Source organism: Vulpes lagopus, chromosome 10 (genome assembly GCF_018345385.1).
Source record: "Vulpes lagopus strain Blue_001 chromosome 10, ASM1834538v1, whole genome shotgun sequence".
Classification (NCBI taxonomy): Eukaryota; Metazoa; Chordata; class Mammalia; order Carnivora; family Canidae; genus Vulpes; species Vulpes lagopus.
In genome coordinates, this window is record NC_054833.1 from 74,380,432 (window position 1) to 74,397,870 (window position 17,439).

A 17,439-nucleotide genomic window follows, 5' to 3' on the forward strand; every position below is an offset into this window, starting at 1 on the left:
CTTCTCCCCCTTTTCAATGGATCAAACTCCTTTTGCAGTGAGAGGCAATGGAGCTTCCTCTGTGGCACCCTCCCATATTTTCCAAGGAAGGAAAATCTTATCCTCAGTATTATTCAGTGTGAATTCTGTGTACTACAAGGCTTTAGTGGAATCACTCAATCCTTCCTCTAAGGAAGAAGCTGAGACAACTATTTTGCACCTGAAGTTCCCACTGTTGATACAAGTCTGCTCAGAATCACTATCAACCATTTGTTCCTGGAGTCCCACTGCCAACACTGTGCCTGGTACACAAGATATTTGCTGCTCATTGGGTAGGCCAGAAATGAAAGAGAAAAGACAGTCTAAACTTAACATGATGTTTTGAGTTTCACTGCATTTAAGATTCTCTAAGACAAGACAGCTTGTCTGTAATCCTAGCTGAACCACAGTATTTTTCTTTACCTATTTTCTACTACCAGTGAAGCAAAGGAGGCCATTCATAGCATTCCAGAAGCACCTGTGTGCTAACCCCAACCTCAGAAGGACTTCTAACAAAGGCATAGGAGAGGCTTTAAGTCTAAGGCAACCAGGGAGGGGACCAAAACTCATGCTTTTAACTTCACAACAAAGGCCCATCTATAACCCACAAAGGAGATGGAGGTCACATGTAAGTTTCTACAGCTTCATTATGTACCAACTGGGACTAAACATACAGTCTACCATCTTGATTTTGTCAGCCATTATAATGAAAACAAAACAAAAAACCCCCAAAACTTTGAAATATACTTTGTTAAAAAAAAAAGTGGCACTTACATCAGCCTTGCAAATAAACATAAGATGTTTGCTAATCCACAAAATATCACCCATTATGGCCTCCCTCTCAGAGGAGAACCCCCCACACTTGCTCTCTTAGGAATATGCCATTAATTGCCCTCAGCATGTGTGAGTGGCTATTCACAAGTTAACTTTATAGCAATATTTAATTGAATGAATAGAACAATGTTGTGCTAATGAGGGTCAAATTGCCACCAGATGTTGCTTCTTTTCTTTTTTTTTTTTAAATAAACACAGCTGTGTACATGCATGCATAGACGATATAGAACTACTAGTGGACGAGAAAAGTGGTTCTAAGGAAACACTGGCAGGCACTAAAGGAGAGAAAAATCTAGGGATTAACGAATATTAACAAATTTCCATCCTGCCTTTCATTTTTATTTCAAACACCTGAAAATGCACTGAACTTGGTGTTGTACATATTATTTCCAATCATTTATGAAACAGAGGACTCTCTCCCAGTGGGGATAGGTGAGTGAGTCAGTCTGACAGGAAGCCATCAACAACCTGACTGATCTGTGAGGTCTTCCTTGAGGAGGTCCAGGAACCAGCTCGGAATCTTCCAATCTCTAGTTGCACCAGCCCCTGTGCACACTTGGGAAGATAAGAAAAGACGTGAAAAACAGTATTTGTATTATAATTACCATGGCAGAGCTTCCACTCTCTCTGGACCAAGAATTGTAAATGGGCAATGAAAGCAAGAGAGAAAAAAGTAATTCAATAATCAAAAAAAAAAAAAAAAATCACACAAAATAACAAAAATTAATTAATTCAATGGTATTCATCTCATGACTTCATGACTTCTTTAAACATGGTAAAAGTATTACATTTCAATTCACCTCTTCCTTCTCCCTCTGATGAAAGTATTCATGAGCAGTGATATAATTAAGAAAAAGTGGTGAACAGAAGACAGAAAAATCAAGCATAGAGATAATCTACAAATAACAAATTCTCTCATTAAGTCATAAGTGACAGTTGACTATACTAGGAAATCAGGATTTTAAAATAAGCAAAGTTTGTCTTTGCAAAAGTTTCCAGAGCTATTTGTGAAACACTTTAAGATGCAGCTGGTTATAGTTGAATGGAAATTTACAAGAATTTTTATTAATCAGTTTCCTCCAAGGGAGGTAGGGTCCACGTAGCAGAGATACTTGGAAGGTTAATTCTGAACCTAGTTTCTCTACAACTTCAGTGAGAAACAGCTTGGATGGTGGGAAACCCACTCAAACAAATCCTTCTCATCTTGGACATGCTGCTCTACTTTTTCAAACTTCATTTGTGAAACAGAGGAACTGGTCTAGATAATCTTTGATGGTCCCTCAAGCAATAAAAGCTGGATTTGGTAAATTCATGAAAATACAGATTTAGAGAGAAAAAGATGAATCTTGTGATTCCAGGTGAACTTACCCATCTACTGCATTTAGAGGATAATTGTGGATACTTGGATTCTCCCAAGCATAAAAACTAGCTTAGAAATCCCCAAAGAGGTTTCTCTTCAATCCTGTTAGTCAACATAGTGGCTTTCTTGTAACAATAGTTATGATGGTATAAAATTATCAGAGATTAGACCTCCAATTAAAACTAGAGTTAGCACAAGTCTAACCCATTTTATAACCAAGCTCGATTAGAATGGTTCCCTCTGGACGTCAGTTATATCAGCCAGGCAGAGAGCAGCCTGGGGACTCACCTTGAGGACAGTGGCCACTGTCTCCTGTGAAGCATTTCTCATGTCTTCCCCATTCACAGATAAGATCTGATCTCCCTGAATCAATCTCCTATCAAGGTCTGCAGCTCCTCCTTTCACGATGTCAGAAATAAACACTCCACTTCCATTTCTGTGAATACCATAAAGCAGGGGGTAATGGCACAATTTAGTATCACTTTAGTAAATCTGAGATTACTGACATTCTGTACATTTCACTAAAACCTAAAGAAGGGTCCTCCAAAGCCATCTCATCCAATAATATCCACTAACTTCCAAAATGATAAGCCTCAGAATGCTTGCCCTTTAAATAGTTTATACCTATTTATGCTGCCTACTGTAATATTCATTTTTATTGGCTCAAGGGCATCATTTCTGCAAGAGGATAATCTTAGTGAATGAAATGAAATTCACTTAAAAAGTAGAGTTAAGTACTCTTAAAATGTACGTTATTTCCTTATAGATCAGCTCAATTATTAGCATTTGATCTATTTCTATTTTCTCACTCTCCCTTTTCCTGTCTTTATTATTGTTTTAATTATATTTATTTGAGGAGTAAATAAATATCTCAAAATTCAAGAGTTTATTTTACTTTTAAGATTTTATTTACTTATTCATGAGACACACACACACACACACACACACACACACAGAGAGAGAGAGAGAGAAAGAGAGAGAGAGAGAGAGAGAGGCAGAGACACAGGCAGAGGGAGAAATAGGCTCCATGCAGGGAGCCCGAAGTGGGACCAACCCTGGGACTCCAGGATCACGACCTGAGCCAAAGGCAGACTCTCAACTGCTGAGTCACCTAGGTGTCCCAAACTTCAAGAGTTTAAAAAGTAGAGAAAGATGTTGAAAAGTCTCCTTCTCACCTCTGTTCCCCAGACCCCAAATTCCTTTTCCAGAGGTAACCAATGTTACCTTTTTCTTGTGTACCTTCGAGAGAGATTCTGTGTACACATCACCAAATGCATGTACGTGTAGCACATATGTGTGTGAATAGATAGATGTATATGCACATACTCTCCTTCAGAGTTTTTTCCTCTAGTTTCATTTTTATCTTTTTCACTTGGAACACCTTGGCAATTGGTTTTTTATGAGTACTTGGGGCTTCCTCATTGTTTTTTTAGGGCTGTCTACAATTCTACAGATGTTCCTTAATTTCATGAGGAGTAAACTATTGATAAAAAATATGTATAGGTTATTGTCATTCACTAGCTACTGCAAACAATGTGCAACGGATAACATATTGACAAACACACCATCAGAACACACTTTCATTCATGGAATTGCTAAGTCAAATTATGAGTTGTGAGGGCTTATACACTTGACCCTTTACAAGGGAACTTTCTGGGCTAAGGAATGTGAATGTTCCTTACAAACTCCATCTGGGGATCCCTGGGTGGTGTAGCGGTTTAGCGCCTGCCTTTGGCCCAGGGCGCAATCCTGGAGACCCGGGATCAAGTCCCACGTCAGGCTCCTGGTGCATGGAGCCTGCTTCTCCCTCTGCCTGTGTCTCTGCCTCTCTCTCTCTCTGTGTGACTATCATAAATGAATAAAAATTTAAAAAAAATTACAAACTCCATCTGAAATACTAGTCTTGTATGAAGATTGTTTTATCAATCCAGTAGGAGACAATAAAGTAAAAATCATTACCTTAAGCAGTCTCCCCAGGCAACGGGTCACAAGTGAGCAAACTTCAACATGGGCTCTGTCAGGTACTCTGAACCCAGGTGTGCATTGAGTTTAGTTAGAAATAGGAGTCTCAGCTTTTTTTGGTTTATTTCTTAATTTTATTTTTTAAAAGATTTTATTTATTTATTCATGATAGACTTAGAGAGAAAGAAAGGCAGAGACACAGGCAGAGGGAGAAGCAGGCTCCATGCCGGGCACCCGATGTGGGACTTGATCCCGGGACTTCAGGATCACGCCCTGGGCCAAAGGCAGGCGCTGAACCACTGAGCCACCCAGGGATCCCCAGCTTTTTTGATTTATAATGCATTTTCAGAGTGATAATTTCATGGTGCAGAATGAGATCATGATAGCACAGTACTTGGCACAAAATCAGTGCTCTCAAAAACTGTCTCCAGTATTTTTATTTTAATAACAGCTTGGACTGCTGGGAAAAAGCACTAGGCTAGCCATCAGAGGTCTGTGAGGTCATAGGATGTGACATATAAAAAACCAACTTCAATTCTTCCTAAGAAGATGGCTGATAACCACTTAAGGCCATATTGAGGTGTCATCTGGAAATCTTGTAGCCCTGTTGGAATAAACAGACTCTAAATATCTAAAACCAGTGAACCATGGAAGCTGGAATTGCAGTTTCAAAACATTACTTATTCTCTAATCTACTACTATTATTCTATAATGCCTATCATATGGGTAAAGCAGCACAGACTTCAAAAGAAAAGTCGAGCCAATAGGATCTACCTACATTTTTGTCGCAAGTTATTCTTTTGGGGACATCTTTCTTAATGAAAACTACTGTCATGAAAAATTTACATTTGTCTCTCAACTACACCTATTCAGCTGATTTTTGGAACTCACCAATTAGTTGTAGTTAACATCACATGAAATTAACATGGTACTCCATGGCAGAGCAATTTTCTTAACTCAAAACTGAATAAATCTATCTCTTGATATTAGCTGTTTCTTGGGTATGGTTGCTTTAATTCACCCCTGCAAGGTGCAGATCTAAGGGACCCCAAGGTGAGAAAACTCTTTTGACTCTGTTCTTCTTCTATATGGGGACAAATTGCCTGGGCTTTGAGCTCTATCTTCATATGACACACTTTTTCTGGTTAAGATCTTGCTCAGAAATGTGACCTGTGTCACTCTAATATTTATAAGTAGGTTAGTTTTAGAAACCATATCATTAGTTTACACAAGGCTTTTTCTTTCAGTGTTTGTAGGCTCCCTAGGGCTCCAGAAGGACAGGCCAACCTGTCGTAACTTGCACGTATTTCCTTACCGTTTCCCAACGATGCTCAGACCCAGCCCTCGGCCAGCCTTTTTCTGCAGATCCACTGGGAAAATCTCCAAGTTCTCCTCATCCCTGTAGTGTGCCTCATCTCTATATACCACCAGTCGCACCTTCTGGGGGGTCTGCCTCAGGGCTGTGATGGCTTCTTCGTGGCTGGCGCTCCTCAGGTCAATCCCATTAACCTGGAACAATGGGCATCCGAGATGGGCTGCTGGCAGCAGAGGCCTCTATGCCTGCTCTGTCTGCTAGGCCCCTTAATCCAACCAGTGAAAAACCTCTAGAAATTTCCAGGGCTTCTGAGGCATACATATAGTGATTACTAGTAGTAGTAGTTGATTCACATAAGGGAGTTAACCCTTATTCTCCCCCAACCCCCCAAAAGCTTAGTGCATATAATAATGCAATTTTGCATAGCTGTGAACTTTACCATGGGATCAACATGGTTAGGGAGGGAGGGCAAGAGGGAGTGGGAGGGGTGGAAGGGGTGGACTGGCTCATTTAATTGAGGTCAAAAGAGAAATAAACGTTAGTATTTGGTCAGCATTTTAAGACTCAGTTTGCTTATTGAATCTGACATCCTCACTCTTAATTGCAAATGTCACAACCACTTTAGAATAAGTTGGAAGGAAATGAGAGACCAGTATTTTCAATAGTGTCAAAAACCCCCTTGAATTATATTCTTCTGAACCTAGATCTGAGTAAGCACAAATGGGACTATGAATTAGAAGCAAACTATCCTGGAAACAGTACTGAGTAAATACATGGCTCTGTTTCTGGCAAATCATATGAATTTGGACAAGTTGTATAACCTCTTATAAGCCTCCGTTTCCTTGTCTGCTAAATGGAGATCATAGCCAACATATTTGTTTACTTAACAAATGTTTGTGTAGTGCTTGTGTATTAGCCCTTTAAAAGATTTACTCATTGAATCCTTATACTAACTCTCCGAAATAGGTACCATTACCATGTTACAGATGAGGAAAGTAAGGCATGGAGAGGCTAAGAGACTTGACCAAGGTTACACAACAAGCAGATGGAGGATGATTTGAATTCAGACTATCTTCCCACCTTTAGTCCCTATACCATTCTGTCTCAACTTACTCTTAGAACGAGTTCCTGGAGACCCTTGCCACAGAGAAAAAGTCCAGTACTGTTGTGGATGAGTGGATTTGACACAAGGGAGAAACTGAGGGGCAGAATGGCCAAGGACTCAAAGGAAGAGAGTCATGGATCACTCCCTTGAGGTCATAGCTAGGAAAAGAGTCAAAGAGAAAAGGCCCAGGTCATGGCCAGGGAAGATGGCGGAATGGAAGAGTCCCTCAAGATGCTGGATCCATTCCATGTTCTAGTCCATCCCTGCATGTCCTGGGCAGTTCAGGCTCATCTCTGGTCCTCTATTCCTTCATCAGTACAGGGGTTGGCCTCAGGCTTTCCCAACTCTAACATTCCAAATACTAATGACTTGTGGCATAAAGGATGGTTACAGAGAAGGGAGAAGAAAACAACTGAGTCCTTGGAGAAGGTAAGATGTGAGCTATTATTTAAAGTTAATTCTGTGAGCCAGAAAAATATTTTAAAAGCCTAATTTTCAAACTGTTTTTTTTTCTTTTCTGGCCTATCTTGGGTTTGTGTTCTCACTTAGATTAACTACACCCAGCTTGACAGTGGTTAAGAGGTGCCTGGCTGGCTCAGTTTGTAGAACATGTGACTCTTGATCTCAGGGTTGTGAGTTCAAGCCCCACAATGGCTGTAGAACTTACTTAAAAAAATAAAAAATAAAAAAGCAGTAGTTAAGTATGGGTTTTGGATATAGACGGACTTCAGTTTGCTGATTCTAACTTACCCTGTGAAACGTCATGTTCGTTACTTAAGCTAAGCTTCAACTATGTCCTCTATGAATCAGAGACAAATCTACTTAGTGTTGTGAGGATTAAGTGAAATAAACCCTCTAATGCATTCGGCATAGGACTTGGCCCCCGTAGTTAAACTCAGTGTAAATTAGGAGTTGGTAATTTACAAGGGATTGAAGTATCCCGGGTCACGATGGTTTTTCCGTCAGGGGCAGCATCCACTGCTAATTCAGGCCCACACTGCATTCTCATTGTTTGTGAGGTAAATCCACAGAACAAAGGGGAAAACACAGTCTCTAGAAAATGTGGGCTGAGCTGATTATTTCCCCCTATTCCAATAGATGGCACACAAGACCACTTCTGTTACTCAACTGCAACACAGTTACTTCCATGGATTGAAGGTGAATTCTCTTAAGCCTCTAAAATACCTTTTGAAAGGCCCTAACAATTATACTTTCAATAAAAAGCACTGCCATGAAACTAATATTATAAAAGCAATTTATCCTAAATTCCAGCATTAAGATGCCTGCTCAAATCCAAGTGATCTGCTCCAAGTTCCTAGTTTTCATTTCCTCCTCTGCTTATCAAAAGGCACCACTAAATGCACCGGTAATCATAAGAGAAATATCGCTTGTGGCTTGAATATTGTGGAGTGATGTATTACCTTAAGTGCCTTACAGAAGCACTAGATGCATTATTTAGAGCATTGATTGTAGGGGTGGTAATAGCAGGGCTTCCTATTTGAGAAAAACCACCATAGGAGGCTCCAGTTGTCAATGGGAGTGCATCACACATCTTGGGTAGGACAAGGAAGTGGGCGAACCATTACTTCTGAAGGAAAGAATAACCAAACTACGCAGCAATTCCTCGCTATTTTATTCCACAGGGAAAACCAGGCATTTTCCCTCTACTCTTTCTGCTCCCACCTTGCACAAAAATCAAAGAGGATAATGGAGGTAGGGGTAGGGTTGGATGAGGGACTTTGTTTGGGTTTTTTTCTAGAAAAAAATTCAGAAAGAGCGAACGTGCATGCACATGGGGTAGTGGGGTAGAAGGAGAGGGAGAATCATAAGCAGGTACCATGCCCAGTGTGGAGCTCAATGTGGGACTTGATCCCACAATCCTGAGATCATGACCTGAACCTAAATCAAGAGTCTGACACTTAACCAACTGAGCCACCCAGGCGCCCTGAGGGACTGACTTTAAAAACAGAACCAGTTGGGGCACCTGGGTGGCTCAGTGGTTGAGCATCTGCCTTTGGCTCAGGTTGTGATCCCAGGGTCTTGGGATCGAGTTCCACATGGGGCTCCCTGCAGGGAGCCTGCTCCTCCCTCTGCCTGTGTCTCCCCCTCTCTTTCTGTGTCTCTCATGAATAAATAAATAAAATCTTAAAAAAAAAAAACAAACCCTAAAAAACAGAATCACAAAGAAGATAGCCCATGCTAATTAAAGAATCCTAAATCTTGCCTTGCTAAAAAAATTATTGGACTATATCTTTGTAAGCAAAATCCAGCTTGTTCCAACTTTTAAAAAGTAATCTCTACACTCAATGTGGGGCTTGAGCCCATAGACCCAAGATTAAGAGTCGTGGACTCTACTGACTGAGCCAGCCAGATGCCCCATGGCTTGTCCTAATTTTAATATGAGGATAGATTTAAAACCATGAAAGAGGCCAGCTGCCAATGCAGAGGACTCTCATGAGCAGAAAGGCCATTGTCTGAAATGCACTGAGTAGAATTCTCTGGTTTCATGATCTTGAAACATACTACAGAAGCTGGCCTGTCTTCTTAAGGCAAACCTGCAGGCCACAGGCTGATTATGCATCATCATGTATCTATATACATCCACCACAACTAGAGCAAGTCCAAAAGTGGGCCCTAAAGAAAGGAAACATGTTACCTGACCAAACAGCTATTTCTTAACTAAACATATCATATGCTCTTGTGGACTACATGACGGCATGGCATAAAAGAACAGCCTGTCCTGACAAATAAAAAAGATAACTTTTTAGTTGATACATAATGTTATATTATGTCCTGGTCATCTTTAATAAGAAGTATAGACCATCCCTCCATACTGGGTAATATAATTCAGCTGGATGCCAGGAAATGATTTGAGTTTTCAAATCTCTTCTTCCACTTAATTGCTTTTTTCATGTTAACCTGTGTGAGTGTTCACTTGTCCATGAATACAGTTTATGGAAGAGAGGAGCTATAGCTGAGGTCTATCCAATACAAATAGATACAGTTTTAAGAAGTTTTTTTATTGAGATATGACTGTTCTGAAATAAATTATATTTGAAGTGTACAATTTATACTGTGAGTTTATGTGATTTAAACCTATGCAACCATCACCGGAATCAAGAAAATGCACATATTAGATTTAGTTTCAAGTGACCATTACAGAATAATTTGTGGACTTACAGATCACATAAGTATCTAGGCATGTATGCATCTCTACTTTTGGATATTCAATCTATTTATTTTACAAAGCCAATTATGATAACAGCAGTTAATTAACCCAGGGAGGAAAAAAAAAACCCTCAAAACTTCTGACCACTAAAAAACAGTGTTGTATGCTAAAGTGGTCAAGTGAATTCCCAGAGAGGCCTTGCTTATTTTTCTAACCTCATACACTTGTGTTTTAATGAATGTACTGGGAATATGTCCTAATCCAGTGATGAAGCACAGTAAAAGTCTGCAGAGAAACCCTGAATTTAATTTGCAATGAGCCTGGCCTCTCCTTTAACTCCTTCTTGCCTATATTTTCTGCCCTTAATTATATCTGTGGTTTCATCTTGGGAGGCAGACTGGAACCACCAAAGGGAAAATAAAATTCTATGATGTCATTCATAACGTGCTATATTAAAGTTGCACAGCAAAAATGCACATGCCCACCATAAAATGTTAACTATTCAATTAAATTCATCCAATGAAAGAAATAAATGTTGCCTAAAGGTTTCACACCATCAAAAAGCTCTTTCGTTCCACCTACCAGAATGCCTGGCATTGACCTGCCATTCATCCGTTCCCTAGTTCAAACACTGCCTGCCTCGGCATTTTTTTAAAAAGCCTTAACGCCTTTGCTAATTGAGAGTACATTTAAAAGATGTGGGCTAAACATTTCAATTTATTAATAAGTACCATGTACCACCTAAAAGAAGACTCTACATTTTCATCAAATAGAAAACAAAAGAGGAAAGGCACAGACCTCTGCTGTACTTAAAGATTTATTGCGAGTAAGAAGACAATACTTGAAACTGCAGTTAAAGTCTTTAAATCATCAGGTGTGCATGTTTATGCATATGTGTCTATAGGTCTGTGTTTTTAGGAGAGAATTTAGACAGGTATAATGGAGAGGCAAAAAGCCCAAACTGCAATACCATACACTCTCATTCGATATTAAGAATATAAAACTAGATAGGTTATACTTTTCCCTTTAATTAAAGTTTTCACAGATTTAGATGGATAATCTGCCATGATTCTGATGACAGTTATTCAATGCACATTAAAAAAAGAAAAAAATTAAGATACAAGATTTGCTAAATGGGAGAGAAGTGAGGATATAGTTGAGTGACAAGGCAGTTGAGTAAATAGACTTTGTGGCTCAAGATCAGTAAAGGAATTGTATTTGCTAGTATTTTTTTCTAGAGATAGATTTATTTATTTATATTAGGTCTTTAAATTTATAAAATTTTTCAAGAGCGGGGAGGGGCAGAGAAAGAATCGTAAGCAGAAACAGGCTTCATACTCAGTGGGGAGCCCAATGTGGGCTGGACCTCACAACCCTGAGATCATGACCTGAGCCAAAACCAAAAATCCGACACTTAAGCAACTGAGCCACCCAGCTGCCCCTGTATTTGCTGGTATTAAATAAAATTCATAGTCCTATACCTCTAATATCTGGTCACCAGCCCAAAGTCTTCCATCTCTGGCTGCTGCTCCTTCTTCGTAGACTTCATGTATAACTATAGCATCCTATAAAAAACAAATTCTTATTAATTTTCAACAACCATAAATGCTTCCTTACACAAACAACCAAACCATAGGCAGCAACCCATAATTTGCTATAAACTAATAATGTCATACTTTATTTGACCTAAAGATAAACAAACTACACAGTTATGATATATTCAGAGGTATAATTAATTTTTCCTAGGTTTATTATTTCATTCCTTTAGGACTGGCTTTGCCTAATATTTCAAGTTAAACTTCCCCCATGTGTTTTACTGTTAGCCTGTACATTGCTGCTGTGTGTGAACTTGAGGTGAACTGTGTGTCATTCTTATTTACATTTTATGGTATATTTTGAAACATGGTTTCAGGTATTTATTAGTATTCAAGGATTTGGCATAGCTGTGTGGCCTGATGCAGGAGGTCTGTCAGGCCTCATTACTTGGGCAATGAAAGAAAAGAACTGAAGTGGAATGAAATGATCCTGGAGGATGGAGCATGGAGAATGGGAAAGTGTGTTCATGAACCTAAGTATAAGACAGTTGTGGGTTCAAATTCTGACCTGCTGTTGTATAATCTTGGGCAAATTAACTCCTGAATGTAGCATTCTGGGCTGTAATATCAGGACAATACCTAAGGTAGGTAAACTTAGGCTGGGGAAAATGTATCATGGATAATGAATTTATTTTTTATTTTTATTTTTTTATGGATAATGAATTTAAAAGATTCCTATCTTTTCAAATTAATAACCTTACAGTTTACATCTATACACCCAAGTATTTACATGTATATGTATTTTCGTGAGACTATTTTTAAAATATTCAAAAATATTCCCTGGGTGGCTGGGACGCCTGGGTGGCTCAGCAGTTGAGCATCTGCTTTTGGCTCAGGGCGTGATCCTGGGGTCTGGGATCGAGTCCCTCATTGGACTCCCTGTGGGGAGCCTGCTTCTCCCTCTGCCTGTGTCTCTGCCTCTCTCTCTCTCTCTGTCTCTCATGAATAAATAAATAAAATCTTTAAAAAATTTCAACTGAATATGATCACATAACTTCTGCTTCATGTTGAGCAAATAGGGTTTTTTTTTTAATTTTTTTATTTTTTATTTTATTTATTTATTTTTTTTAAGTGTTCTTTTTTTTTAATTTTTTTTTTAAATTTTTATTTATTTATGATAGTCACAGAGAGAGAGAGAGAGGCAGAGACACAGGCAGAGGAAGAAGCAGGCTCCATGCACCGGGAGGCCGACGTGGGATTCGATCCCGGGTCTCCAGGATCGTGCCCTGGGCCAAAGGCAGGCGCTAAACCGCTGCGCCACCCAGGGATCCCGGGTTTTTTTTTTTTTAAGATTATTTATTTTAGAGAGAGAGAGAGAAAGAGCTCATGAGTGAGAGGGGCACAGGGAGAGGGAAAGAGAATCTCAAGCAGACTCTCTGCTGAGCACAGAGTCTGAGCAGGGCTTGATCTCACAATCCTGAGATCATTGTCTGAGTTGAAATCAAGAGTCTTGACTCTTAACCAAATGAGCCACCCAGGGACTCCATAAGTAGGGGATTTTTATGGAGCTGAAAACTGAACCAGAAGTCATTGGTTTTTGTTTGTTTGTTTGTTTGTTTATCAGACTGACTGGCACTGAAAAGCAATACACAAGAATATTAAGAGGTTCTACAACCAGGTAACCAACTGGATTCCAAATATCTTTATAATATTAAATACTTTCATTTAGAGAGGTAGCTCTCAGGAGACAGGAAAAATTCCTTAATCCAGTTTTCATTGTGGATTCTTTGTCACCAACAGATTTTAGACCATTCTTTGTTTCAACTCTGATTTATGAAATTTTCAGACCCAGGGAGCATCTACACTGCCAATAGTTGGTTTCTCTGAACTGTTTCAGGGAAATGGTTTTGTGGAAACATGCTGGGTCAGTGGCTTCAGGTGATCCCAACAACACTGCCAAGATGACGCCAAGGGCCACTTTTATGAAAGAAGTGCAAAGGAGAAACTAATGCAAGCTCCTGGTAACACTCCATGTCATGCTGGCTTTCCATGTCTGGAGGCCAAATGCCCCATCTTCACTGGACTAGGAGAATCAGACTGAACTCTTACTATACATAGTTTTTACAGAGTTAAACTTAGCATAAATAACTTTAATCTTGCAAAAATACAAGAGTCAAATGGGAAATTTCTCTTTGTTTATGCTTAAAAGGAAGAAAAAGACCCAATGGAGTTTTTATTTCGTAAAGGTAGCCTGAATCCAAAACTCTTCAATACTTTCTGGGTGTTCAGTGAACTCTTATACATTAAAGAAATATACTGTCTCTCAAATGTCAAACTTATGGCTGATGATCTGTTTTTGGTCCGTGAGTCTATGTGAGAAACTCCCTATTTCTTCCCTTGACTACTGCTGTTAATATCTCTTAAAGTTATCAGTGAAAATACAAGAAAACATGAGATACTCTGAACTACCAATAGAAAAAAGTTACATTTCTTATCATGTGCCCTGTGTGCTGAAAGTGTGTTGTGAAGTTATGGCTCTGACAGCTGCATTAACTAGGGGTGCAAGAGGTGAGGGCTGACAGCTAAATTAGAAATGTGAATTGAAAAGAAAAATGGATTTATTTTTCAAAACTTACATGGTTCATAAAGCAGGACAGAATAATAAAAAAAAGATACTGCATTGAGATATTTTAGGCATCTATTTGATAGGGCAATATTAAAATTTTATTTCTTTCTGCTTTGAAACAATTGTGATTAGATGAAATAATGGGTCCTTAATGAAAGACTGCCCTTTATAGTTTTAAATAAAAAATTTGGAGTTGATTATACATATATTCTTATCTCTTCATTGTATATCCTCTTAAATGTTAATGATTTTGAGCTATTCCAGCAAAACTGCTTGTTGGCACAGTTCTGAGTGCCTTCTCTCCCACTCCTATCTCTGCATATTTAAATAACATTCCTTCACCCTAGAATACCTCAGTGACTCTGTCTAACAGTACCAATGACTTCTTCTAAAACGCATCTATTCCAGAAGCAGTGTATTAATCACTTCCCTGTGGGTGGGTTGCTGGCTTACACTGAAGAGAGGCTGTGGAGACAAATGATTATGAGCTAAGTCTCTGGAGTCAGATTTCTTAGTCCAAATCCTGGCCCTGCTACTTCTGGCCATGGGCCTTGGGAAGACTCCCCAGACCTTAGCTTCCTCATGTTTATATGGTTTTAACAATATTATCTACACATAAAGCTTTATGTACAATGCCAGCACATAGTAAGGAAGTGAGAACATCTCATTTATTTAATACCTCTGTGCCAAAGCTGCTGCACGCTTCCCATCCATGCCATTCAATCCTCATAACAAGGAAGCAAGTGCAGTATTATTAGTCTCCTTTACAGTTGGGGATATGGAGGCTCAGAAGCATTCAGCCTTGACCAGATCTTTGCAGCTTCTAAGTAGGAAAGATCAAATTCCAACTTGGGACTGTTTAACACCAAAGCCTGTGTTCCTACCACTACTGCAAGCATCTCATCTGTTTTGAATATTTTATTTTGCACTTGTATAAAAGCTAACTTGGGATTTTCCATATGGCATCAATTCTGTTGAATTATTGTCTCCTCAACTCCACAGCAAAAACCTTAAGGGCATGAGCTGATCATTTTATAGAGAGTGAACAAAAAGACAACTGTGGAAGTGAAAATTGAAGCCTTTGGCTTAATGAGGTGCGGTGATGATCTATGGACCTCACTTGCTAGTGCTGGTACCTGGTTCGGGGTTTGTGCTACAGAGAGTCTCCCCAGTCCAACACAGAGTCTCTCTCTTAATTCTGTTTGTTATTCTTTTCTCTTTCCTTCCTTCCTTTCATTTTTTTCCATCCTCTTTCTGCATATCCATATTATTCACTGAATGATTTTTTTTCCCTACAGAAACAGCTATAAAAGAAAATTGTATACAAGGGATGCATTGAGTTTAAAATAAAAAGTTGTTCAGTCCAAAAACATATTAATTCCTCCTAATTAATGGCAGACGTAGGAATCATTTATAGATGACCAAGACTGACATACAATCAGAAACTAATTTCCTCTTGGTAGTTGTTTTTTTTTTTTAAATATTTAATTTATTTATTCATGAGAGACACAGAGAGTAGCAGAGACACAGGCAGAGGGAGAAGAAGGCTCCATGCAGGGAGCCCGATGCAGGACTCAATCCCAGACCCCGGGATCATGCCCTGAGCTGAAGGCAGATGCTCAACCGCTGAGCCATTCAGGCGTCCCTCCTCTTGGTAGTTGTGATTTTCACTGGGACAAGAGAAATTTAAGTAAGATGATCTGTTTATTTACTCCCTGAGACAAGACCAACAATTTTTCTCTAAATGACTATTACTCTAAATGACTACTCTAAATGACTTTAAATGACTCATTTGTGACTGGCTAACTCTGATGCCAGGGAAGAATTTTATCAGTGAGAATCTCTCAAATACTAGGTTTTTCCTAAGCAGAGGGGGTCAGGTGGGATTTCAGATATGTAGGAAAAGTCTTCTGCTTAAAAACTTCTCTCTCATCAGTTTCTGTCTGAAACAGGTTTAACCAGACACACAGGAAGAAGTAGCTGGCTAGTAAATTTAACATATTATTTAAGGCACCACTGTCTTAATGTCTCCATTCTTAAAAGAGTATTTTTTAATAGAAATAATATACATAGAGGGTACTAGACTCAAAATAGCATACACTGAAAAGATTCTCTGTAACACTGTCCTTAAGTCACCATATAGCCCTAATTAGAAATGAAAAATATTAAGCTTCTTGTGTATTTTTATGGAGGTGGTCTATATATCTATATTTGGAAAGTACAAAGGCACCAAAGTCTTGAAAGTCATGGTCTCTTTCATCTGCTACCTCTTTTGTTTCATGAACTTGTACTTGAGCCAGGCAAGTGCCACCTCTTCTACAAAAGTTTCTTTCTCTCCCCCTCTTCATGGATTGAGGTCCTGTATGACACCCTAGCCTCAGTGCAACCTTCCAATTCCTCCTTGTATCCTAGTGCTGAGCCCAGAGTAGGCAATGAGTACATGTTTGCTAAATGATTATCAAGAAATTGGTTGGAGATTGAAAAAGGCATCAAAATGACACAGAGAGAGGAGGCTGGCAGGGTACGTCATAATCTTAACCTAATCCAACCAAGCTTCTCTGTTTTTAAAAATCCCAATCAAGCTTCTAATGGCAAAATATTAGTGATATTCAATCAAAATGCCCGTCACACATGGATATTAAATCCATGTGAATTTCTAGAGGATGCTTTAGCTCAAAGAGCAATTTTTTGAAGGAGGAGGAAGGGCAGAAGAGGGAGGCAGAAGGGTAGAGGGAGAGCGAGAATCTCAAGCAGATTATGTGCTGAGTGCCAAGCTCAACGAGGGGCTCAATCTCACACCCTGAGCTGAAATCAAGAGTCAGATGCTTAATTGACTGACTGAGCCAACCAGGCACCCCTCAAAGAACAATTCAAAAGTCAAGGATGTGGGACTTTATCACTGAGCCCCACAAAAATCACAAACTCCTCCAGGGGGATTTAAACTCTGCATTGCTGGTCAAGAATTTTACAACACGCAGTAATGGACCCTTATGGTCAAAGTCATCAGACACTTCAGCCCATCTGCCACCATTTTCTTTATTGTTCAAGCTGCCAACAAGTAGATAAAGCAACTCATCAACATACCAGTCATTCAACAAACGGCAATAGTTGTATTATGGTTACCACAGGCCCAGAACCCTTAAAGAAGCCATGTGTTAGAAAAAGTAACTGGTCTTCTGTGGACTGACGAATAGCAATAAGCACCCTTGCCTAGGTGAACTCTCTCCACAGAATGAGATTTTATAGGTTACATTTCTACATATCCAGTGGATTGTTTCAACAAGCATTTCAGAACCAAATTTTGATAAAGCATTATGTCCTAGGTATTACTATAAAGGACCATGTATATACAGTTTAATTTTACTGCTTGTAGGCAGTGCTTTACTTAATTTGGATCACTCTAGAATTAAACCCAATCTTTGCCATACTCATAAAAGCCCCCGTCCCCATTCTCCTGAAAAAAAAAAAAAATCCTAAGAGATTTAACTTTAACTACAGAAAAATTTCACATTAAA

General features: G+C 39.2%; 1 protein-coding gene across 5 annotated transcripts in view; it reads right to left on the reverse strand.

Moving 5' to 3' along the window:
- PATJ (PATJ crumbs cell polarity complex component) overlaps positions 1–17,439 on the reverse strand; it is a 359,628-nt gene that overhangs the window by 34,210 nt on the left and 307,979 nt on the right. For all 5 annotated transcript variants that reach the window (XM_041770677.1, XM_041770680.1, XM_041770678.1 and 2 more), the window contains exons 35-38: positions 11,245–11,328; positions 5,490–5,683; positions 2,501–2,648; positions 1,321–1,407 (exon numbers count right to left, since the gene is read on the reverse strand). In XM_041770677.1, the coding sequence (XP_041626611.1) occupies positions 1,321–1,407; positions 2,501–2,648; positions 5,490–5,683; positions 11,245–11,328 (513 nt within the window). The remainder of the gene's footprint in view (positions 1–1,320; positions 1,408–2,500; positions 2,649–5,489; positions 5,684–11,244; positions 11,329–17,439) is intronic.